This window comes from Populus trichocarpa, chromosome 6, assembly GCF_000002775.5.
Source record: "Populus trichocarpa isolate Nisqually-1 chromosome 6, P.trichocarpa_v4.1, whole genome shotgun sequence".
In the NCBI taxonomy this organism is placed as follows: Eukaryota; Viridiplantae; Streptophyta; class Magnoliopsida; order Malpighiales; family Salicaceae; genus Populus; species Populus trichocarpa.
In genome coordinates, this window is record NC_037290.2 from 23235672 (window position 1) to 23262717 (window position 27046).

The 27046-nt window shown below is 31.8% G+C and overlaps 3 protein-coding genes across 4 annotated transcripts; all 3 read right to left on the minus strand.

Annotated features, from left to right (window-relative positions):
• Positions 1–1807: 1807 nt before the first annotated feature.
• On the minus strand, positions 1808–3245 carry LOC7470698 (NDR1/HIN1-like protein 13). Its single transcript, XM_002309465.4, has one exon. It carries the CDS (start codon positions 2846–2848, stop codon positions 2018–2020), a length of 831 nt encoding a protein of 276 aa, XP_002309501.1. The 5' UTR covers positions 2849–3245; the 3' UTR covers positions 1808–2017.
• Positions 3246–11106: 7861 nt separating this feature from the next.
• On the minus strand, positions 11107–15078 carry LOC7462258 (uncharacterized). Of its 2 annotated transcripts, XM_002309466.4 has the most exons (7): positions 14732–15076; positions 14530–14629; positions 14309–14429; positions 13881–14002; positions 13638–13759; positions 12025–12184; positions 11107–11642 (listed from the first exon to the last, which is right to left on the minus strand). In XM_002309466.4, the coding sequence occupies exons 1-7, from the start codon at positions 14889–14891 to the stop codon at positions 11609–11611; spliced, it is 819 nt and encodes a 272-aa protein (XP_002309502.2). In that variant the 5' UTR covers positions 14892–15076; the 3' UTR covers positions 11107–11608. The 2 variants fall into 2 exon arrangements, with proteins under 2 accessions (XP_002309502.2, XP_024458940.1); XM_024603172.2 differs by lacking the exon at positions 14309–14429 and having other exon boundaries at positions 13881–13970; positions 14732–15078.
• Positions 15079–19531: 4453 nt separating this feature from the next.
• On the minus strand, positions 19532–20857 carry LOC7462259 (pathogen-associated molecular patterns-induced protein A70). The gene has a single exon (XM_002309467.4). It carries the CDS (start codon positions 20625–20627, stop codon positions 19674–19676), a length of 954 nt encoding a protein of 317 aa, XP_002309503.3. The 5' UTR covers positions 20628–20857; the 3' UTR covers positions 19532–19673.
• Positions 20858–27046: the final 6189 nt, after the last annotated feature.

Below are 27046 nucleotides of genomic sequence, written 5' to 3' on the forward strand. Positions count from 1 at the left end.
AAAAAATCTAAAATCTTAATTTTATTTATAAAATATTGATCTGAAATCTATCTTTCTAGGAGGGCTGCAAATCTTTATATAGGCTTGAAATTGAATTTAAAACAAAACAAAAAGATCCCTAAAAATCATAAAGATCTAGAATAATCAAGGAAAAATAACAGAACTAAATCAAATAGAATCTTCAAATCCTAATTTGAGCAAATTCCTGCAATGGATAGACCAGCCAAGCTTTTCTATAATAAGAATTGGAGTCTGATTTAATGGTCATATAAAAAATATCTCTTTTAATTATTATGTTGGTTTGACTGGATCAGATCTTTTTTTCGGGCTTAACCTTCTTCCACCGGTAAAAACATCCACTAATTAAGTCATACATATAATCTGTTTTTCCTCAAACAACCTGGGTTAATCGTCAATCCATGGATTGATCCACCCAACCTGTGAGGCTGAATCTTGTAACTATGATCGAAAAAAGATATCAGGGAGGGGGGAAGGTGTACGACCGAGTAAGGAAGCTAATATACGCGTTCATGCAATAACATTGCAAATCTTGGAGACATGAGTTTAATGGAAGTGGGATTTGTTCTCGGTTTGAATTCAGGAAAGGAGCAAGAGAAAGAAATTTAGGTGCCATGTCCAATCGAGAAAGCTTGCCTTCAGTCTAAACTGAAAATGAAGACTCTATTCCTCCTTAATTTCTGAAAGTGACTTTTATTTTTATTTTTATTTTGTGGTATCCATCAAGCAATTCGTGCTCCACGATTTGACTATTTGCACATCTTTCACATGCTCTGCCCCCTCCTGCCTCGCAAATTGGAAACTGAACTCTTGGTTGAAAGCTTAGGGCAGAAAACGGGTCAACAACGATTCATCTAGCTAAGCTTTTATCGCATCAAGTAGAGGGGGGGGGGGGGGGGGGGGAGTGCCATGTATCAGAAGGAAAACAAGTTGTTTTAAATGATGTGGAACCCAGATTTCACACCAATCCAGTGAAGAAGACAGTGAGTTTTGCTCACAAGTTTATGCGTGCTCTCATCCTGTTTAAATATCCAAAATCTCCTCGTCCTTCTTACCACCCATCTTGGATTGTCCTAAACAGCTCAGTTTCTGTAGATACAAACTTACAAAAAGGCAATGCTAAATTCCAATTCATTATTTCGTGCCTTGGATCTTACACCATGCAAGGACAATTGTCTATGCTATTGGTACTCCAAACTTTAATGTGAATTTCTACTCTACTGTGCATGTCACATAGATCACAACATCACATTTATGATTTTATCAAAGAAAAGCTACCTCGCAGAAAGATGTAAAATATTCATTGCTTGCAGGTTACCGGGAAGCGAGAACATCTATAAACAGGGAAAGACCCCATTAAAGATCTCCACAATTTGCTTGCATAAATTGTTGAAAAGTGATTTTGCCATCAATTTCAGTGCTCTTGCATTTGTTGTGACCTCCACACATGATTCCAAATAAACCAGCTACTTCGAAAATAAAGTCATCAGATCAAACAACTATCACACTAAAAAAGATCCAAAAATGCCCACATCACTGACCCATCCATTCCTTTTCTTGAAGGAAAAAAAACACAAGCAAGCCACCCCATTTTGCTCTCTTCTGGAATCTGACAACTCCAGATTTGGAGCAGAGCAGTTCCAGGGCCTTTAATGCACTAAAATTACTGCTTAACAATGTTTACACAACTGGTAAATCCCAGTTATGAGCAAGGATTATTACTGTAAAAGAAAGAAGACACCATTGATGCTAAAATACTAAACATACATCAGCCAAGAACACAGAAGACTACCTTGAATCACCAAAATATAATTAAAATTTAAAGAATTCTTAATTTCAATACCATTTTTTTTTTCCTTTCATTAACCTACTCACAATTTCAATCATTTTTTTTTCTCAATCCATAATTTGCACTTTCATACTTTTCAAAAGTTTACAAACCACAAAAATATAAAACCAAAGAGAGAAACAAAAACAAACAAAACAGAAAGGAGAAGCTTCAAAAGGTCCACCTCCAAATCTTGATTCTTAGATCAACCTTACACTCAGACTTAGCAGTAACAGCAACAGTTGGTGTCTTACCTTTTGGTATAGACCCTTTGATCCCATCACAAGTAACTCTTATCCCAACTTTCTTTGTCTTTAATCCACCCACCTTCATTTTCACCTTTGTATCCATCTCAATCTTCAACATTACCGATCCATTTTCACTTTTCTTTTTCTTCAGATCCGATCTCAATGAATTTACTGCATCCACGTCAAGGTCATTCGACCCTGAAACCACAACGTTTCTAAAACTTGTCTGGTTCTTTTTACTCAAGCTAAAAGCAGGTAAAGTACCATTCCCAAGGAACACATCATTACCATCAGATAATGCAGAAACAGTGAAGGGTTCATAGTCTAGCGAGATATGTGAATTGGGGTTCTTGGAAATGATTGTGAGGTTAAAGAGAGTGGAAAGATGGGAACTGGAGGAGTCGGGAGATGTGGTGAGGTTAAGGCGGTGGATACGCAGGGAGGTGATGGTAAAGGAAGGGCGGTGAGGGCGGTAAAGGATGTAAAGAGCAGCACCGGCTATGGCAGCGAGGAGGAGGAGCAAGAGGATGGTGAGGATTGTCCAGAAACAACAGCAGCAGCAGATGTTTCGGCCACTACGGCTACGGTGGCGGCGAGTGTGAGGTTGTGGACGGTAAGGTAGGCGGGAAGTAGGGTTGTAGAGGTGGGATTTGTTTGTGGTGGCAGGTGGTGGGTTGTTTGTGGTGGTTGTGGTGGGGTTCGTGGCGGTGCCATTGGCTGCTGGTTTTGAAGAAGGAAAGACCTTGTCTGACATTTTTCTTTTTCTTTTTCTTTTTTGGCCAAGCAAGAGTTGTGTGCGAATTGTGAAGGGAGAGAACGAGGAGAGGGGATGTAAAGGGAAGAGAGGATAGGGACAAAGCACCAAGAAAGGGAAGGATGCTTACAGCAGACCAAAGTTAGAATCTTGGCAAGCAAAGCTTTTGTTCTTGAGAGGGGTAGCTGCAATCTCTCTCTCTCACTCTAGTCTCTCTCTAGTCTCTAGTATTTACTGACTTGACTAGAGATTACTTGCAGTGTTTTCTCACCTTTAGGACAAGTTTCCATTTTGTAATCTTGATGGGAGGGACATCTAGCCAAGCATGGTGTTCGGGTCTGGCTCGGTGCTTGACACGTGATGGTGGGTGGGGTCTTGTTATTTTTGCCGTCGTCGTGGTCCTATACGGCTTGTGGTTTAATTTTGCAGTTTGAACATTTTTATGGTATGCCAAGATGATTTGTACTGTTGCCATGTCTAATCACTCACCTTAAATTGACTTTCTGCCCTAATTTTTTTCATAAGCCTCGCTGGGAAATAGCTGTAATGATATGATCTTTGGTTTGAATCCATGATTTTGTGGTCTTTACTGAAGAGTATTATTCACAGATCTGCAATTAAGTTAGCCCATCTAATTCTAATGATATTCACAACCTGCCTTAATTTGCAATCAAACATAACCCTCCTCTATCTGCTGTGAATCTGTAAGTACGGGTGTTTTTCTCTGTTTTTTTTTTTTTCTAAGTATAATTACAGTTATTTTCTACCATCCAAATCACAAGAATTTCTCCTACCTAACACATGAATGTCTTTCAATCCATCATGTTTCTTAATATGGATGATTTATCTTGGAAAAAACTTAACCATGGCCGCGTGAAATGTAATATATTCTTTCCCTTTTAATGCCATCAAAGATATGGAGAAGAATCAAGTCAGTAGAGATTTTTTGCATTTAATATTTGGGCTTTTGCTTTGGTGTGCGTCCAGATTTCTTTGCAATTATAATAACAATTTTCTTTTCAAAATATTTTTCAATTAAAAATACATTAACAGAAAACTAAGCACTCAAGAACCAAGAGGCAAGAACAGCAGGAGTAGCAGTAGTGAGACCAAAGTTACTGATGGATGGAAGGCAACTGGAAATGGTAGCTAGAGATCTACCAAATCCCTGCCCACGAAGGGCACTGAGAAACCACCGACGTCTCTCGAAAATAGTATCAAAATCCTGGCATTGCTTCAGGCTAGGCGAAAATAACTTAACAATCCCAGACAGTCACCAGACACCAACTTAACTTAAATCCCAAGTCAATAATTACCCCATTGACTATGCTGCTCTCGAGGTTCTATTTGCAAGGCCCTTTTGATTATTAGGTCAGTATGAGTGTCTCATAATTATATATATATATATATATATATATATATATATATATATATATATATATATATATATATATATATATATATATTATGAAGGAAGCTTTCATGTTCTGAGCAGAAAAGCCTAAGACGAGTGACGAATTATGTACTTAGCCAGGGCCACCGACACTAGCGTGAAGCTGTGGGGTTCAATCCTGTGAGAATAAAGAGAAACAGTAACGATGTGTCAATGCCTCAGCCCTTCGCGGACTCGAGATTTTCTTTTCTTTTCTTCTTACGAACGAACTAGTGCTTTCAACTTTAACATTAACTTTTAAGACAAAAAAGAAGAGGTGGTTAATTCAATCTTTCTTAAAAACAATTTTGAAACTATGTTTTTTTTTATAGGTTGTTTTTATATCGGTTAAATCAACTAGATTATATTAAATTAACCCTTATTTAATTTAAAATTATTTTCTATTAAATAGACACATTAATGATTCTTTCTAATTTTTTTATATTAAAAATAATTAATCTGAATTGGGTGCAACGTGAACCAATGATGCAGGGCTTTTATACTTGAGGGTCGATTGAAATAGCCTTCCAAACAATACTATTTAAAACAATTAAAATTGTTTTTTATTGTTTTGATGGGCTGATATCGAAAATAAGTTATTTTAAAAAATAAAAAATATATTATTTAGATTTATTTCTTAAAAAATATACTTTAAAATACAATATTTAAAAGTTGTTGACCTCGTGGCGACCACAAGAAAGCCTTGGGAAATGTTGAGCTTCAAATCTCGTAAATATGAAGTGTTCGTATTAAATCTATCTAATCTATGTGCATGTATATTCTATTATAATGTGTATAATAGTAAAGTAGAAGCATTTCAATTAAAATATGAAGGTGGTACGTAGGAATCAATTAACTATTAATTAAAATAATAGAGTGGCATATGACTTATTTACTAGGTCGTGTCCATTTTAATTAATGTGTATAGTAAGTCCAGGTCGATGATTCGAGGAAGGATACCTTTCATTGAATTCATGGGTAAAAAAGTACAAACTCAATTCCCATAATACATTTGACGTTTTGTTTTTGTTTTTTCCCAAAATCTAGCTAGTCGTAGAGTTTGCTTTGAAAATAAAAGGATGTATAATAAAAGAAAATATTATTTCTAAGATTCCATCAAAAATAATAAAAATATTTTTACCTATACTGAAATACTCTCTCTCTTATATATCTTTTTTGTTTTGTATTTATTTTAATTTTAAACATAGTTTTATTTTAATTTTGACCTAACAGGTTGATCCGGCATCTGATCAATTCGGGAATGAATCAAGCTGAGTTAGAAAAATAAAGGAAGGAAAAACTCTGGGTGACCCTGTCAGAAACACAGGTTGACCCGATAATTTAATAAATTATTTTTTAAATAAAAACAACATTATTTTATTTTATAAAAAAAAAGAATCGATCTAGAATGATACGGTCAAAATCCGTGATCCATCAAACTAGATTTAAAAACTATGAATTTAAAAACAAGAATGAGCAGGTAATAACATTCTAGAATTTCTTAAATTGCATGTGATAGAGGAACGCTTTCATTAACAGGGAAAGTGTTTAAATTGTTTTTACTTTCATTTAAAAATATTAAATTAATCTTTTTAAGTTGTTTTAAAAATGTTAATATTTTTTTATTAAAATAAACAAACACTATGAAAATAACAAGTCGAGGACTGCTATCTATCTTTTACCTTCCCCTTGTGCAAACATGTGGCTTGCGTTTTAAATGATGAAACTTGGTATTTTTGATGGAACACATGGGTATCAATAAATTAAATTGCTGCGTATCTCTAAGCTAAAAACTTATTTTTTAAAAAAAAATCTTATTAAAACCCATAAAAAAATGTTTTTTACTGCAAGATGATGTTGTTTCTTCCATGGTTGTAAATACTAATTGGAAGATCGGCATGATGTCTAGAAGATCAATCCGTATTAATTTATTAATTTATTTTTGAAAAAATTAAAATGATATTAATTTATATATAAAAAATTTCAAACAGTCAACAATATGAGGGTATTAGTAAATCAACCAAGTTTTTTATTGAATTAATCAAGTTTTTTTCTTTTATTTTTTCTTATCCCGAATAGTCTGTTTGGAAGTATGGTTTCAGTTGTTTTTCAAAATGTTTTTCGTGTCAAAATACATCAAAATGATGTTTTTTTATTTTAAAAAAATTATTTTTGAATCAGCACATCAATACGATCCAAAACACATAAAAAATAATTTTTAACAAAAAAATAATTTTTTTTAAAAACGCAGGTACAACCGTGTTTCCAAATGCCAACGATCCTAGTGTAATTTCTATGGTGCAATTTATGAACTAGGACCTTTAAAAATTTCACCCAATTAAGAGAAATTTATGGTATATAAAACTAAGTAAAAGTAATATTCTTATTAATTATATCATGATCCCATTATTATTATGCCATATTATCATTCAACGTCAACAATTCTGAGAAAAGTTCAAAAATATTCTCTTTCATTCTTCCATATAAATCTCAATTCTCAAAACAAGAAGGTGGGCTGTGGTTTTTTTTTTTAGAACTGAGATTTGCAGGAAAGAAAGAAACACAAAATTGAATTTTTTAAAATTTGCTCATATGAAATGATGATGTGGTATATTAATAATAGAATCAAGATGTAATTAATATGATATTATCCCAATACAAAACGCACATTCAATGCATGTTGGTTCTCCTAGATTTGAATTTTTTACAGCAGAAGAATTCCGTCTTCTATCTTTTCTTTTTTTATTATTATTGCAGAAAAATAAAGTTACGCTGTGCTATTATTCATGGCCTTTGTGTACATTAACAAAATTTAAATTAATTCTAGCAACTAATATAGTTGATTTTGGTGTTAATTAGTTTCTTTTAATAAAGAAAATCTCACTTAAGTGTTTTTTTACCTTCAAATCACCCAAAAAATAGGTCTGGGTTAAGAAAAACTTTTTAGTTTTGAATTGATTACAGATTTTTGTATAATGTTTTGGGTTTTTTGAGGTCGTGAATGAGTTTATCAAGACAACCAAGATGTTTTCTAGATATTTTTGATTAAAAATTAGTTGAGAATCGAATTTTCTAGCCAAAAAAACATCTAGGGCTTGATTTTCCAACAAGCCATGATTGCCGAAAACTAAGCTACTAGAAGATGCATTGTCTACAAGTCATCTGCCCTCAAGCGTTGGCAAAAAAAAAAAAAAAGAGGCTTGGCTCATTGGCCAGGCTTTTTTCATGGGCCTAGCGCGTGAGCCAGGCCTTTATGGGTTAGGTGCGTGGATACCTAGCCGGTTTTTATTTTTATTTTAATGTATTTTTAATCCCTAAAAATAAAAAATAAAAATACATCATTTTATTATTTGATTGATTTTTTTTTTACTTGAAAAGTAACCTCCGTCTGTTATCAAACAATTATGGCTATTTTTTGTTTCAATCTCACCCACAATCTTTTTATTTTAAATATTGTTTGATATAAAAAAAATCTTATATAGATTTGACAGGTTAACATGGTTATTTGGAGTTTTTTTAATTGTTTTTTAAATTAAATATTTTTAATTTTAATTTTGTTCTTCAATTTTTTTTATTTGCTATATAAAAAGATATTAAAAAACTCTATATATTTATTTATTTTTACTAAAAAAAAATCTTATCTATGTTGAATCGCGGATTAAATAGTTGGTTAATATCAATTAAAATGTAAGGGTAAAAAAAAAAAAAAAAAAAAAAAATGTAAGGGTAAACAAAAGTCAACAGTACGTCGGTATGCTTCAATTGTCAATAGTCGCTAAAACCACAATTTTACCTTCAAACCTTTAATTACCCGTAATCTATAACAACAGTGAATATATTTGATGATTTGGGTTAAAAAATTGACATTTATTTAAAAGAGATTTGAGACTGGTAGGTGAAAGTTTTACACATGGTTAGGTTTAGATTTATGCGTTTAGTAATAGAGTTTCGGGAATATTTGAAAAATAAAGGGATAAGATAAATTAGATTAATGCATATTAATCTCTAATATAATGCGTTTAATTATTTTTTAATCCCTATTATATGACAAAATGTACTCATGTAATTCAATTTTCATCGTGTGATAAAATGTACATATATAATATTGATATTTCTTGAAAAAATTATACTTTAGTTCTATTCATGGAGAAGATTCATTTATACTGAAATATATTTTTTGAATTTCAAGGTTGGCCCTTATTTAACTATTTTCTTCTTCTTTTCAAGTATTATTTAGATAATATTTATGCTTTTCTTATCTAGTTTATTTTATAATTAATGAAGTTTTTATTGGCAAATGTTTCCTAAAAAAAGTGATTTTGTATTTTTACAATTAATATTAAACTTCATTATTTAACTATTAATGAAGTTTAATATTAATATTGATTTTGTATTTTTACAATTGATTAAAAAAATATGCATGTTTCCTAAAGAAAATGGAGAAAGGGTATTGAGTGAGAATATTCGCAATTGACCTAAAGGACTTAAGATTATATCTTGATCTAAGAAATTTTCTATAATTTATATGAAGAAAATTGGATATGCGACGGGTCACGTGACGGTATAAGAAGGAGGAGGTAATAGAGAAGATAGACAGCAATCATCTTTACAGGCTCATATTCATAAGAATTGCCAGCCCATGAATCTGTGGATTGTGGGCCAAGGCCCAACCAAGCTGTCATAATGTAAATGCTCATTCTTCCATTACAGTGTTTACATTATGTTTATGAAATGTATCACAGGTGTTCAATATATATTAAAAAAAACATAAAAAATCATTAATAATAGGAATGTTTACTCTTTCCGGTGACTAGCATATTTTTACCTACCAGCAAGGGTTGAGTCTAGCGGTAAGAAGCTAGTTTTTCTTGTGAGAAGAACACTGTTCGGATTCTCACCGGCAATAAAACCCGTTTTAAGACATCCACCGACGCCACAAAGACATTTTGACTTATGGTGGCACCAGAATGGGTTTCATGTCAGCATCTGTGTGTGCTCTACACAGACTGGATGCATGTTTTATCTGCAAAAGTAGTGCTGCAATACGCAATGATGTGAAGTGTCAGCATATAGCCATCCCTCGATGATGAGAGAAGAAGAGATTCTGAAGATAGCAAGCTCGGCACCATTACCAGACTTGGCATGATTCTGAGATTCTGAAGATAGCATTCAACAGAAGTTATATGATTGTTAACTTCAAGATCCATGAGATTAGTTAGAGTACATGGAAGATTGTTCGGACATCTATATTAATTAAAAAAAAAAAAGATACACCTGCAAGATTGAGGTCAAATTGGATCGAACTACACAGGTGATTTTGGTTCGTCTTCTCCAGGTTGGTACGCAGTGACAACAAGGCCGCAACCCCTCTAAGCAAATGCACGTGAACATGCATGTTAGTATATGATACATGGCCACAGAAAAGTTCAGCCGAAAAGCAACAAAATTACATGTGAAAGCATGAGCATGTTTGTCTTGTAAGAACAGTCACAGTGTGTGCCATCCATGTGCCATACAATTCTTAATCTTCCAATCCCCATTGTTGATCAATATGCTTGATTAGTTATAAGTTCATCATTAGGTGACTAAATAGTTTCTGTAGTCTGTAATTTTTGTAGTTTCAAGTTTGAACAAAAGGTTCATTTCTTTTAAATTTTAGTGCCCGTAAGTTAGAAAAGAGAAACGAAGGAGAAAGTCAATAAATTTAGGTTGAAGAGAGAAAATCATTTATTTGCATTGATTTCAAGCACGAAAATCATATATCTTAATGTTAATGAGTTCTATTTAATTATAATAGTTTGATGATAGTTGTTTCAAATCTTAATCTTCACTACAAAAACATATCATGGTTAAAAGAGAGAAAAAATTTATTAAGTGTTTTTAAGTCAGAATTGGTTTTTAGGCAAAAAGATCAAACCTATATTTTTGACAACCACGATGATGGTTAGATTCTAGAAAACCAGACGACACATTGTCTGCTTATTTATTTAAATTTTTTTGATAAATGACCTGACCTACACGCACGGACTTGAGATAGAAAGCCCACTCACATGTGCTTTGTTTCAAAGGCCCAAGCGCGCTAAATACCCAGGCTAGGCCCGCGCGCAAGATCTTTGTTTTTTTCTATACGCTGATTTCTATTGTTTTTATTTTTCAAGTTTCTTAATTTTTTATTTTTTATTATTTTATTGAAAATTAAATTTTATTTTAGTGATTCTAAGGACATTTTGATTATAAAAAAATGACATACAAGATAAATGTGGATATATGAGTACGAAAAAGTTTAAAACATTTTTTTTTAATTTTATTTCATTAGACATTTGAATTTCTAGACAAGATTTATTTTTGGTTTTCCTATAAAAAAGCCATAACAAAATATACAACCTAATATATGTGTACAACTAAATTAATAATTAAATGTATATTCAAATTGTTAGAACATAATTATTTTTAAAAAATAATGTTAAAATGTATTAATAAATATATTAACAACATAAATATGTATGAGCCAAAGTAAGGCATCATTTGATTAATTTTTATACTATGATGGCTAATTAAATAGTTTCAAGGAATTATAAAAAATAAATTATAATTAACTCTTACATTCATATTAATAATAAAAAAAACTTTGCCCCATTGCTATTAATTTCATTATGTTGCTACACGTGCACTTGACCGAACTTGTTTTGCCCAATATTGGGTTTTTGCTAAAAAAAAATTAAAATTTTATTTTAAATAGGTCTTTATATATATATATATATATATATATATATATTATTGAACTCATTAAAGTCCATCACTTCATCACAAGATTAATCTCAATATTAAAAAAAAAAAAATTACTTTCAAAAAAATTACAGGTCAACAACGTAGGGCATGAAATAACTGGTTTAAGGCCTACAAAGAATGAAGGCCACATCGACCTTGTATCTGAATTATGAGCTGTGCTTGAAATGCAGCAATGTGAGAACCTCTACTGTCCTTTTCTACAGCAACTGCCATTATGTTACCAGGGAAAATGCTACTGGGTGGAGGAGTGCAGTTCATGTCGAAGAACAAAATCAAGTTGATGTAAGGGGGCATTGTTCGTGATATGAACTTTATTTCTACTGCATTCTGCCAGGAAAATTGACGATTAAAGGCTGGAATGGAGGGGCGATAGAAATGTGTGAGAACTCGGAATGAAGATATATCTTGCACATTGAAAATAACATCGGGGAAAAGATTTCATGTAGATCGGTTTCTACATTTTAATGTTCTTCCTACACTGATTGCTAAGGCACCTGTTGGCAGCAGCACCAGAAATGAAAGTCTTCACTCCATTTTCTTCAAGGACGCGGGCGCTCTTTCAAATCACCTAATCTGTTATTAGCCAGGAACATGTTAGTGCCTATTTAGCCTTTTATTAGCAAAAAGATCTAAACAAAACAAAACAAAACAAATGGACTGCAAACACAACAACTCGAGGCAGTTGAGATCATATGTGAAGAGAGGACCATCTACACAGAATAAAGGGAGACAAGGCCATTGCTATGACAGAAAAAGAAGTAACAATTACACATGGCCATACAAAATGGTTTTATAAAGCAAGACAATATTCGTGGCGCAAAAGTGCACCTCAGCCATCTTTGATAATGCAAAAGAAATGGCCTTGTGTACCACTAATAAGACTCCTTTGCAAATTCCACGTGACAGCAAGTTGACTTCAGCTTATCTAATTCATTAAGTTGCAGAGTTTACATACCTTTGACATCTAATGGTTCTGTGTATGAGCATAATTGCGAACAAAACAGGAATTGCTGCCGAGCACAAGTGCTCCAAGGAGTGACCGCTGATAAAGTACCGATTTGCATTGTATATTTTCTTGTCAAGAGCATCTTCAAACTTGGCTAAAAGGCAAACACCTGTAGCCCGAGGTGTTAAGATTTAGAAATAGATGAGCATGGAATAAAAAAAAAAAAGCTACCAGAACCCACAACTATACGGAGTTCGTCCAAGTATGCATTATTTATTACAACTAAAAGGCATTCAAGGAAAAAATCGTCAAAAGAAAAAACAGGGGTGCAAGAAGCAGAATACTAAACTGAAAAAAGGAATATACAATTAAATGTTTGCAGCTCTTTTACTAACAGTTTTGTTTAGAAGGGTGCATATCCAAATACTCTTGCCTATCCTATCACTTCTCATCATAAACAATAGAGAAAAATCTTCAGGTAGCACTGAATATCTCATTTATCTTCCACAAATAGCTTTTCTTATTGAACAAGCAAATTTTGCACAAGTGATGTTTTTACAAAGGTCAAAACTATTCATATGAGTGAGAGATAACTACCCATAAACCATTAAAAAGATGAAATTCGAGCATCAAGCAAATATCCAACAAATCTAATTTAAGCTTAATTCAATCAAACAGCAAACACCTAAAGCAGCTAAACTTGAGCCAAGTGAATATACCCTATATGTTATATTCATAACTCTCATTTATAACAAGGCTAATTACTACTGCAGATCAAATTGCATTGCTTTTTGGCCTTTTCTTTTTCCTAAATACACTCTAGGATATGAGAAGGATATTCTACATGCATTTGAAAATAATATTAACCAAACACATAGCAATGTGAAAATAAAAGGTCAACATAAGAAGTTAAAATGACAGTGATTGACTACCAAATTGTTTTCAACAGAAGTCACACAGAGATGTACTAAGTAAAACATGCTAGGGAACGTAATGAGATATTAGTTGAGAACATGGCATGGGAGGATAAGTTCATACAATTTGTTCCGCCATAACCAGAACTTTTTATCAACACTTCAAACTTGAAGATGTGGGCACAGGGAGATAAAGAGAGAAGGAGAGAGCAAGTTTGATTTCATTTGATATAAATCGTCCACAATCTGGGTTGCAGTATATGTTGTTGTTGTTGTTGTTGTTTTAATGTTGGTAAAATTCAGTTTTAAATTATATTATTTGTTTATTACTGATCACAAAAAAACGTATCTTTCATTATATGAACATCCCTTCATCAAAAGTTCAGATTTTCACAATTCTCCAACTTAACAGTTCATGAATATTCTTATAGCTTCATCGAATTGTTCAGCTACCAATCTCTCACTTCACTCAATTTACAACAAAATTATGAAATGGTGTTGTCTTTTGAATCAATACGGTGGCACATAAATGTGTTGCATAGATCCATTGAGTAGCTCAATTACCAATATTTCACTTCACTCTATTTGTACAAGAATCATGAAATAGAGGCATTTTGTAATGAAATACACAGATGCACCTTCAATGTGTTGCATTCTTTAATAACTAAGAATAACAATTAAAAGAGAATCAGATAGAGCATCAGATACCTGCTGCCCAAAGCCAATATCTTGAATGTGTGTATTTGGGTGGGTATAAAAAAGTCATGGCCGGTATAGCTACACATGGAATCAACTGGAACATCATGCACAATCGAAGATCATTAAATGTTCTGCAACCAACTAGCAAGTAGCAACTCATATTCAGCAGAAAGCTATAGATATTCCTTGACATAAGAGATACAATCAACTAAACAACTGGTTCAGCATTGAAACCAGGAAGTAGAAACCAACCTTGCATAAGCTGTGCTAAACAAAACAGCAAATAGTAATCCAAACAAGCAACTCAATCCAGCCCTTTGCCCCACTCTCTCTGCCATGAAACTAGAGAAAAGTGAAGAATATGCTATCATCATCTGCATTTAGCAATGCACATTAAGAAATTGATTAACAAAAACATGTCGTGCAAGCAAAAAGATGGTGGTGATAAAAGAAAGAGCTGATAAACACGCCAAGGCCCGACTAATTCTGGGGTGCACAGGCCCTCGGCAAGGAGTTTCCGGCAAGTGCACCACGGGGCTGCTTTACCCAAGTCCGGTGGCGGTTAAAGAAAAGTGATATACGCTAATTCACTTTCCTTTCATACATTTTTTACCACAAAAACAGAGAAAAAAAAAGGCAAGAAAACAAAGAGAATTGTGAAGCAAAATAGCAATGCTAACCGGTAAGGTGTCCCACATTACTCTACTGTCATCAGGCTTGAGATGATAGTAAGCAGAACCAAAAGCCAAACCCACTATTCCACCATAAAATAGTGCCCAGCCCCAAACCTCTCCTTTCAAACTGTAGCGACAAACCACAACAATCTCATAATAAAAAAAAAAAAGCAAACTCAAAGAAATCCCCCTCTCACACACACCAACAATAGTTAATACTAAATTACCTTATGTTAAAAAAGCATCCTTGAAGAGAAAGCACAAACCCCACAACACCAACAAGCAAAAAAGGGAAATTGGTGATCACATTCAAAGTATTAGGCACTCCTGCACCCAAAAAAAACACAATCGAACCCAGATAGTAAAATCAAGTAAATGATCAAAAGAGATTAAAAAGATACGAACTTTACAAAGAAAAATCAAACATACCAAGGAAATTTCTCATGTCAGCAAACTGGAGAGGTTTGTGAGATAAAGTGATTTTAGGAGTGACTACCATGAAACAAAGCCAGCATAATAATGCCCCTAACCATAAGTGACATCTCTTCCCTTTCCCTATTTGCACCTGCTTATTTACCACCCACACCATCTTTTTCTCTAAAGTTCTCTCCCTTTTTTTATTTCTTTCTCTTTCAAAAGATACGTATCTGTTTCATAACAATGTCTTTAGATTTCTTTCATTAACAACATTCGGGGGAATTGAGATAAGAGTATCAGCAGCAGCAGCAGCAGCAGACAATATGACATTGTTTTTGACGTTTTTGCCTTAGAATTTTAGACGGCTTGTAGTTTTTGACAACTACAGCTATTTGTTCGGCTGTTGTTCGTACTTTATCTACGGGATAGCGACTCGTCGCTTGAAGTTAATCAATGATTTTTTTATTTTTTTTTGTATCAGTCCCATTTTGAAGCTTGATAGGCTTCTTTTAGAAAATAGACCCAGTAATCAGCCCACGAATAAGTCCATAAAGAAATATGGTCCTTCACAAAAAGAATGTGATATTTTTTTTTCTTATTTTGTTTTTATCCCGGGGTGTGCGGGACAGTTTGCATATACCATGACTAATTTCCGAACCCACTGAACACTTTACAAGCCCAGTAGACAGGTAAGACACCGCGGGGATAACAGACGTGTACGCTGAGCTTGAACCCAGGAGGCAGAGGCAGGGAAACCCTGCCAGGACCACTGGACTACAAGCCTCGGTGCTTTTTTTTCTCATTTTAACGGTAAGGGTGTTGGATTATTTTTATAATTAAGGCTGATAGCTAAATTTATTCTTGAATAAATTGGAGAATTAATTTATTATATAACGTTAGATTGAGTTAATAATGCTCATAATTGAAACTATCATTACTGTATTAATGATGAAAAGTTTTAGTTTATTTTACACTCATGTCAATTGTATCTTTTAATATGTTGATTAACTTGATCTAAACAACACCTAGTTGAGTCATAAGTTAAAAAAAAATCCACGTGAAGTAAATTAAATTTGGTGTAATTATATATAATATATGTTATATTGATTTCTATGGGAAATTAGTATAAAAAGCATGAATAAAAATATGAAAAATGGCTTTCTTATATTCTTAATTCAGCAAATCTTGTTTTTATAAAATTATTAATTTTTTAATATATCATTTTGTTAGCCTTTCCCGTCCAAATTATTATGACAAGTCATGCTCATGACTTGATATTATACCAAAAACGACAACTCCGATGGAAGAGAAGAGTGTCACCAAAGAAAAGAGGGGAAGGAGAGGATAGCGGGGTTTCGAAGGTAGGATCAGGTCTGGTCTCGTGTGATTTTTTTATTTTCTTTTACTTCTCACGTGCTTCAACATGAACTAGTTTATTCATATGTATTAAGCATAGTTTTTAGACTCGGTCTGATGGCCGGCCCGATTTAAAATTTAAGTTTCGGGTTTTAACTGGATCGTCCAGGTCAATTTTTTTTAAATCAAAACAACGTTGTTTTAGTAAAAAAAACAAAAATAAACGGGTTGCAACCAGGTTTTTGATCGGGTTTTGCCGGGCCAACCCGCCGGGTCACACCGGGTTTTTCCCTTCCTTATTTTTCTTCAACCCGGCCCGTTTCCAGTCTTGGGTCGACCCGTCGGGCCGGGCCAAGTTTCAAAACCATGGTATTAAGTAACGGCTTAATATTAATTTTAAAAAAATATTAAAAATATAAAAGTATTTGAACAATGAAAAGTAAAAGCTTTTTATTTGTGTAGATGCAGATATATTGTCCAACCATATTAAAATTTATGTTTTTTATAAAAAAAATTATTATAATATTTATCAATAATTGCTACGGGTTTTTCATGTATTTGTCTCGACCCGTTAACCTACAAATATCCATAGTTAATACTAAGGTTTTGGCTGAATTTTTCCATGTTTCATGACCAAACGTGACAAGTTTTAATAGTTGGTAAAACCTACATCCCCATATGCTATGATCCTCGAATTTGTGATGATTTGATATATTAGAATAGTTATATTTACAATATGGTATATTTTAATCTTATATCATGATCTTCTAGCACAGTAAAAGCACAGCATGAGAGCTTTATAAGTGGTGCCATTTTATAAAGTTAGGGCAAATATAGCCTAAAGTTTTTTTTTTTGTTTAACGTGGGTGTCCAAGTCAGCTTGCGCGCATCTCGACTAATCCCACGGGCCTTGAAGTTAACGACCACGTAAGCCTCCAGTGACCATCATATAAGCAACCATAGGGCTCGAACCTGAGACCACAGAGGGAACAAACCAATATAGCCTAAAGTTATTGTATCTCTAAGATGACTTGTAGCATAATAATATTGATTTGCTGCATTAAACAATATGATGTAGACGATGCATGTCGTCTCCAAAAGACGAACTGATTATGTCTTGGTTTTAATCATCAGCAACTTATTTTAATACAATAATATTATGAATGATTTAATAATCTTTATACTATAATACATTGATAACATACTTGTAATCGTACCGGTGACTAGATTAAAAAGTTTTGGTTTGTCTTTCATCTTAATTCATTTGATAATTATATGATTTTTATACATTATTTAATTTTGAACTTGATACTTCAATATCTTAACATTTATTATAAATTTACATAGTTATCGGGTTAATCTAAATTAATTATTTTTATTAAAATGATATTATTTTTTCTTTGCAAGTGGACTGTGATCTAATTGGGTTTAAGCTTAAATATTATTAATTTAATTATTGAAATTTCAATGAAGTCATTAAAATATCATTCTAAATTACACTTCAAATAATCTTGAATTCATCGAATCAACGCAGTTAAATCAGTTTTTTTTAGCAAGAGTGTTGTCTGTCTTGGATGTTTTGGCAACTTTCTAACAAGATCCAATGACTATAATGAGAGGATTGTTTGTGGAGACAAGTTAGGCATCTCCCCACCATTTCAGACCACAAGCCACATGCTCTTTGCCTGGTCTTGCTTCGGCTACAATTTTAGAGCATATCCCTTTCCAGATTATCAACGGTGAAATTAACACTGCGTATTAGCACATTCACACCCAATTCTACCTGGGTAGCTGAGCTTTTGATTTTTTTTTAAATTAACGTGGATGTCCGGACCAGTTTATGCGCAGCTCAACTGATTTCACGGACTTTAAAATTAACGACCATATAAGACTCTAGTAGCTTTGAAGGAACTCAAACTCATAAATATTAAAAAGCAAAATCAAAATCTGACCAATCGAGGTACCATTTTTATCTACTAAAAACAAAGCAAATTTAGGCCCCCATTACTCCAAAGAATACTGGCATTCGAGGATATTGCCCCCTTAGCAAAGAAACATTTCAGCCCCACGGCCATCATCATCAAGGTTGGAATCTAAGAAGACATGGCAAGGCAATGTGGCACCCCTTGCCTTGATATTTATGACATGCCGATGCTCAATTATGGTGAAATCTCACCTTCACCTCCTAAGATTCTACACTCTATTGATGGTGGCAGTACCATTCAATCTCCAAGATTCTCTGTCTTCATCGTTTATTTTTGCATTTGGAATTGTTTGTTAATAAATATATTTTGATTTAAAAATATTAAATTAATATTTTTTTAATAGCTTTAATGAACCATATCAAAAATTAAAAAAATACATTTCAAGAAAAAATATTTTAGAAAAATCATGATATCAAACAAACACATTATAAGTATATTAAAAAATATGGTTGAAGTTGTTTTTTAACATATTTTAAAAAAATACAATAAAATAATATTTTTTTTATTTTTCCACATTTATTTTTAACATTAATACAATAAAATATCCAAAAATATAAAAAAAATTATTTAAAATAAAAAAATCAAAATTTATTGAAATTCCATGCAACCAAAGCCTCAGACAGGCTTACAACTACTTTACTGTTGATGTACGTGTCATTCGATTATAAGTGACATGCACATAGATGTGGATACCATAGTACCATGATAAAAATCTCCCATGGGAATTCACGACCAGACAGCAGTCAAGCACCTTCATGCAAGGATAAGCAAAATGGGGACACAAAACTGCTTTGCCCAGACTGCCCACAGCTTTACTGTTGATATCAACGAAATATCTTTGGGCAAATAGGTCAAAATACAATAAAGGCACAAGCTCCCTGCTACAGTGCCACCGCAACTGGGGCTCCGAACTTTCTAATCGGCGTTTTAAAAAATTAATTTTTTATATTTTAAAAAATAAAAAACAAAAATTTTAATCCATTTCCAAAAAAACAACAATTAATATATTCTTGATAAAAAGCACAACCTCCTGCCACAGTGCCACCGCAACCAGGGCTTCGATCTTCCGCAAATGGGCTCCAATCATTGATCATTTTGAAATTGCATAATGCAAAGTTGCAAACAGTGTTTTAAAAAAATTAATTGTTTTTATTTAAATTATTTTTAATATTAAAAAAAGTATTAATTTAATATATTTAAAAAAAAAAATCAGCGTAACCACTCCTTTTACCTTTCCCAGCCTGGCAACCTTCTTTCCCTGACTGGAAACAAAACCTTGAAAAGCAAAATTTAAAACATGGCCAGTACCCAGGAATCAATCAAGATGGTAGGTACCAAATTGCCCACCATATATATATATATTATTAGATGAAAATCAATGGGATTTCAGTAGCAACACCATTCACAATTACCATGTAGTACTTGAATGCATGAAATTAAGAAGTATTGGACCATATTGTGGATATAGAGGTCAAGAAACAGAAATACTGATTAATTAAGCAAGTAAATTTCAAGTGGAGGAGATCTACACCCAATGAAGTTCTTAATTTCCAACGAAGCTCCCAGAAAAGAAAAAATTAAAAACAGCCCCGGGAAAAAAACCAAATTTACTTTCAACTCCCTCCGTTAATCGTGTCTTTGTACCTTATAATAGAATCCACCCTCTGCAACTTCAGCTGCTGCTTAAACTTGTATATAAAATCATCAGCTTTAGCATCCACTTCAGTGTCACCAACCTCGGTGGTGGTCTTCCCTTCTCTCACAGTAGCTGGCCTGCGAGATTCAACGATGTCCTCCTCTTCAAAATGAGAAAAGGCAGATTTTGCGCTTGCAGATTTCCTCATTTTCTTTGGTAGCTTTTTGGGTACTTCACCGGAAGTTGGTTTTGTATCTGAAATGGATTTGCTCAGTTTACCTCCCTGTAACTTGCTGTATATCTCTTCAAAAGTCTCTTCTTGGTCTTGGATTTGCTCGTTTTCTTCGTCTTGAAATCTATCCTCCTCTTCTTCTTCTCGGAGCCGTTCATCATGTTCTTGTATTTGGCTATAAATTTGTTGAGAAGTGAAATGGGTTGGCGTGCTTTCTTGGTTTTCGTGGGTTTTAGTACTGGTGGGATTAAATGATTCTTGAGATAAGTAACTATAAAGGTTGATGGACTTGATTTTTTGCAACATCGAAGGAGAACTAGAAATAGTTGGCTGGTTTTGGTTTTGGTTTTGGTGGTATTGATAATCTTGTTGAGAGGTCTGTTGATGAAAAGTGAAACGTTGGTCAGAGTCTTGAGGATTTTCGAAAGTCACGGTTGTAGGTTCTTGGGATCTATAGCTATATAAGCTGATAGATTTGAGTCTTTGTAGTACAGAAGGAGATCTAGTAAGCTGGTAACCATGACCATACTGTGCTTGAACATGTTTTTCTTGTTCTTGACGTTGGTCACCAGGTTTCTGGGTGGCTAGTCTTGAAGATACAAAAATGGTGCCAATCATTAGATTGAGAAGAACAAAGAAAACAGCTGGGGTTAACCAACTATTCATAGAAGTCCAGATTGATATGGATTCTTCAAGCATGATTTTTGGCTGGGATTGACGCAAACTTAGAGAGAAATGAAGATGGTGTTTGTTGATTGTAGAAGAGAAACAAAGAATGGGAGGACGAGTAATGCTTGAGCACAAATATAATGGATACACTAGAATTTTGTCTTCTTATATTTTGGAGGCTTAAGAAAAAAAATGATTTTTTTAATTTTATAGAATCTCGAGGGACACGCTTCAGGATGTGGATGTGAGGCTGTAGTTGTTTGAAGGGCAAGTGAGGGGGACAGGCAAAAATCAAAGACCAAAGAGCGAAAACCTGCAGCTGGATTTATATGCCGACGCTGCGTTTGTTTTTTTTATATAAAAAAAAAGAATGTATTATTTTGATATTTTTTAAAATAATTTTAAATATGAAGTTATATTTTATGCCAGTTTGGTATGCGATTTTAATTGTAATTTTAAATGTATTAAGTTAGTTAATATATATTATAATTTTACATGTATCTTAATAAAAAAACAAAACTTTAATTAAAAAAATCTGCAGTTCATAACTTTTTAAAATTTTATGTATATATAATAGCAAATATATACTTCATGATCTATTAATTTCAAGAAAAATTAGTAAATTACAAAAGAAACTCTTATAAAATTTAGAGAAAAGTCCTTGCTTGCTGTAAGAAGAAAACGATGCAATCCTGATGATGTCGTTGGGAAAAACATAATTATCTAAATGAAGTCACCCTGACCTCAATTCGTGCCAGCAAGCTGTCATCTTTAATTGTAGTGATTTTATTTTTATGGTGCGGAGAAGGTAAACATTTTTAATTTAATTCAACTATTTACTTTTTAGGTTCATTTTGAAAAATATATATAGATATAAAAAACATAAATTTTCGATATAAGTATTTTTATTATTTTTTAAGGGTTATAATTTTTTTTTTCTCTCCTCTTTCTTTAAAATAAACTAAAACAATAACTAGTGTTAGGTCACTAGATGCTTCAAATACACTATAATTTTTTTCTTAAAAGGCACGCATCTATGTTAGTGCCATCAACTTTAGTCCAAGAAAGAAGAACTAAGGTATAATTTGGTTAACAGAAAGGATGAATATTAAGGACAAAGAAGACAGAAAACAACAAAAAGATGAATATAAAATTGTATTGGTCAGTGGTGTATAACACAAAATAATTATTTTTATATTTTGTTTGATTGGTGATATATAAAACAAAATATAATATAAAAAATTATATTTAATATGAATTACCTCCAAACTTATATATTTTAAAAAATAATTAAATGTTATTTTTTAACTTTAATTTACAATAAGTATTGAAATTAATAACAATATAATAACCATGCATATAAAACATGGATCGGCTTGGCGGGTTGCCCCGAGACCCAAACAACTCAGTACCTAAACCCGTCCAAATTAAAAAAAAAAAACCCAGAGAGATGATTGAACTAGTTTGGTTCGATCAAAAACACTGGTTGTTCCCACGATCCGGTCAACCAGGGGTACAACCCGAGTAGAAAAACTGTTTGATTTGTTTTTTTTTAAATGGTCAAAATAGTGTTGTTTTTATCTCTTTTTCAACCAGAAACAATAATATGGTTGACCTTTCAACCCATGACCTAACCTAACCCTCAAGTCAGTTTTGAAAACATGATAATGATATATTTTTATCATTACATGTCTTAGTTTGACAAGTTTGAAATTAAAAGTTTTTTTATAATTATAATTTATACATAAAAAATAATAATTGCTGTCTACGGAGATATGTCATGTCTGTACATTCTATTTTGTAAATACAATAAAACACTTCAAAATTATTCTAGGAATGCATTTATTTTTATGTATTTGTCCCTATCTTTTCATTCGAATACATTTTTATTTTTGTTGTCTTGGTATTTACTAACAAGATTGAAAAAAAAAAACTAGAAGTGAGGGGAAAATTACTGCAATTCAAGACTCAAATTACTATTCATTAGAATAGCGATTTGACAATATCACTGCTCACTAAAAAAGCCTTTCAACTAGACATTAGGGGCAATGTGGTCTTTTCACCGTGACATAACAGTCCTTTACAAATTGTACGGGGTTAAATTGGTTATTTTTTTTTTTTTTTGCCCTGTAAAAATAAAAACTTAATCCCATAAAAAAATACAATGCATGTTACTTAGGGACGTTCTGTTTTTTTATATAAAAAAATAAAATAGTGTAATTATGTTGATGCTCTTAAAGATTAAATCAATTTAACTCTATTATAATGGTTTTTTTTGTTATTTTACATTAGTTTTATTGTGGATTTGAAGGTTGCTCACAAGTTTTTGTTTTTTAAATATATTAAATATATTTTTAAAAAACTTATTAACGTGAGTGTATGAGGTTGTTTGGTAACTAAACATCGCCTTCTAGGGTGACATTTAAAATATTTCAACGCCCCGATCCAATGAGGCAACACGTTTTCCACGACTTAGCATGGTTTGGCACCACAACCATGCTTGAACAAGTTTTTAAAATTGATATTTTTAAATTGGTTTATAATCAACTTCTTTTTCTATTTTATCCCATTTATTTTATTTTATTTTCAAAATTATTTCTCATTTTTTTCATTGTTTTTTCTTTAATTTAGGATGAATTTTTTAAACTATTTTTATTTTTTGGTTTTATTAGGATTTTTCATTGATTTTAAAAATAACCCGGGTTTTCTTGAATTTTTTTAATTGTTGCTATTTGTTGGGTTTATTTTGGATAATTAATATTAAACTAGACAGGAATTGAGATTCTTGATTCAATTATAGTTTAGGATTTAATGAATTGTGAGTTTGAGATATTTTCTTAGATTTAAAAGGTTTGCCTGTTTTTTCATGTCTTTATTTTTTTACAGTTTTATTATTTAACATTTTACATCATTAATGATTGGGCTATGATTTTTTTCTTCTTAGTTTTCAGTTTACTTGTGTTATATATGATCTTTTTAACTGAGTATTTTTGGTGTTTTCCTTTTTTTTTGGGTTTGTCTATGTATCGATTTTTTTCTCTAGTCATGTTTATGCCCCGAGTCACATTAAAAAAAAATTAAAACATGTTTGCATTATAAAATTACAAAATATTTTTCAATTTTAGCATCTTTTATTTTTTTTCATCTTTTAAATTTAGTCTCATTATTTTTTTATTGCTATTTGTTTTGACTATGATCACTTTTTAGATTTTTTTATATATAATTTCACTCTCCATAAGTTTGTTTTCCTATCATATATATTTTTATTGCTATCCTTTTGTTTTACAAGTTTATAAAATTGATATGTTTTTTCATGATTTTATCATTTAAGATTAAATTAGTTGAGAATTAAGCTTTTTTATTTAACCTAAATCCAAGAATTTATGAGTTGTCAGTTTTAAAAATTAGATCAAGTTCAAGAGATTTGCTTAGTTTTTTCCCCCTTTTTTTTAAGTTGTTTTTTTTAGACTTTTGCTTTTTTTTTTTTTTTTGCTATGACTTCTATAGTGTTAATCTCGGATTTATGATCCACCACTTTCAAATGTTAACGCAAGTTAGTGTTTTTTTATCATTATTAAATGTATTTATTTTAATTTTATCATTTATCAATTGATTTATTGAAGATTGATCTTTGTGTTTTTTTCCTTTTCCTTTCATTTGGTTCTTTTTTTTTCTACAAGATTATTCCAATCTTATATCCATTGCTATGAAGTTTCTGAATTAACCTATATTGACCGAGTTTTTTTTTATATATATATATAGATATAATTTTTTTATTTAATATTATATTTTTATATCCTGAATTGACTTGTGCTGATTTTTTTTTGTTGTTATATATTTTTTATTTGAATTACCAACTGCTTGGGTGGATCTGGTTTTGGAATTATTTTTTTAATATTTTTTCTATGTTGAAAAGAAAGTTTACCGTCCTGTGATAAAACGCGGGCAATCCTGCCTATAAGAGCACGGCTGTCAAAGACGCACTCTCAGTTCTTGTTTTTAAAAAATCTGGCTTGGTCCACTAATTACGCTCCTATCATTAAACACTGTTCATAAATATCGCCGAGTGAATAGTTAAATGTAATCCAATTAACACTAAAAGTCAATTATTTACTTCCTTAATGGATAATGACTTATCTTCTTCGTTTGCTAAACAAAGAGCTGTGAACCACACCATCTGCCAGCTATTCCGTAATCTTCATCACGAGCCTGATGAAAAAATATTTTTTAAATAGTAATTATTTTTTATTTAAATTATTTTTTTAATATATTAATATCAAAACAATTTCAAAAAGAATATATCATTCTAACATATTTTCACACGTTACTATGACACCATCACCGTTATCAAACCTAGTAGTACACGGTAATACATTTAACCTTTTCCCGACCAATCAAATCGTGTGTTAACTTTACTGTCTTGTACGATGATTACAAGAAAGTAAATTAATAATTACACTAGTAGTACACTAACTTTGTAATTTTCCTCAATCGAGTACATGGATTTCAATGTTTTTTTGTTCGAGCACACCAACTCCCTCAAAGCTTACAATCAAGTCCGTCCATCTACTTTTTGTTTGTTGATTGCTCCATTATCTAATGACGTGTCCTTTAACCTTAATCCATTAGAGATACGCTAATTTTCGTTTTATCTCAATCTAGTGCATCGAAAGCCTTTTTTTATTTCGGTACACAAACTTTTTTTTTATTGTGTCACTAAAGTAATTTTTTTGAATTTGTTTTTTGAATTAATTTTTTTAGTGTTTTAAATTTTTTTTAACGTGATAATATCAAAAATAATTTTGAAAAAAATAAAAAATAAAATATTTTAATATGTTTTTAAATTAAAAAACTTTAAAAAATAACCCGAGCACTATTTCAAACTTCCCTTGATTGGGCAACATTTAACGGCTGAGGATATACCTCCATGAGCACCACACCCTTATGTGTCCCACCAGCAAATAAACAAGGCACGATAATCAATAGGGCCTATAAAGGGCATAGTGTTCCCAAGATGCGATTGTCTGTCTTTTTTCAAAGTAAGCACAGTAAAAAACAAAATTAACACCGTTATAATTGAGAAATAGCATTGCTTAGCGAGGAGTCTATGGTATCTACGAGCCGTGTGTGTTACAAACGGCTTTTTAAACGAGTTACTGTAAAGAGAAAAATATGAAAGAATTTTTATTTTTTAAATCACATCAAAATTCATAATGATACATTGATGCTATTAAAAGTATCTTAACAAAATAAATATAAAATATAAAAAAAATCATCAATAATGACCCTAGTAAATCACACGAGTTTCCAAATCTTTATATAATAAGTATGACTTACTTTGTTCATTATTGATAATTGTTTTTGATGTTGTTTGATTCATCTTGTTAATATTTTTTTTATAGTGTTAATAATGTTGCAATTGGAATTTTGATATGTCTTCGATATCTTTTTTTAATGTTTTTTCTTTTCTTCTCGTTATAATTTATATAAGCTCGTTTAATAATTGAAGTTAGTGAGTGCATGTGTCACATGCGACTTGTAAATTATAAGTGCCACTTATAATTTGTTAAACTATATTATTTTTTAAATTAAGTTTTGAAATGTGTTATTTCTTTTCTTTTTTTGTTTGCTATTTTGGAAAGAAAAAAACTAAACATGCCATCGGCAAAGAAATTTGGATACCTTTTTTTATAACGTATAGTGTAGTTTGGGGAACTACTGGGCTCGTTTGGCAATGTGGTTAAAGTTACTTTTCAAATAACTTTTCGTGCCAAAATACATGTCAATGATGTTTTTTTATTTTTTAAAAATTATTTTTGACATCAGCACATCAAAATGATTTGAAAACACTAAAAACATATTAATTTGAAGTTAATAAAAAAAAAATTCAAATTTTTTCAAAATCGCTTTTGAAACGCAGAAATAAACAGTTTTGACTTAGAAATACTTTAAAATATTTTTTACTTAGAAATACATTAAAATAACATTTTTTTATTTTTTTAAAATTATTTTTAAAATTCAGCATATTAAAATAACTGAAAATATAAAAAACAAAAAATAAAATTGAATTTTGAGGGCCGTATTCCCGATCACGGCCTAGTATGAGCTTTTATCCAAGTTGTTGTAATGTGCAGTTCCTTTCCAGACTCGTTAACTGGATCTTGTTCTTCTATCTACTTGGAAGGACCTCGAACATGTCTATTTACATTAGGTAATGACTCTGGTTTGTGCCTAAGTCATCCACTCAGGTTAGACAATTGGAATCTGACTTGTTAGTTCTGACAGAGAGTCTATCATTATTCACATCACATAATCATATCTTTACAGACTCCACTCATGAAATTCTTACACGCAATTGCGCTTTGTAAGTAATATTCTTCCCTTTGCCTGCGCTACGTCGTGGGTCTAATATATACCATGAATCTACATATTTTTTTTATATATAAAAA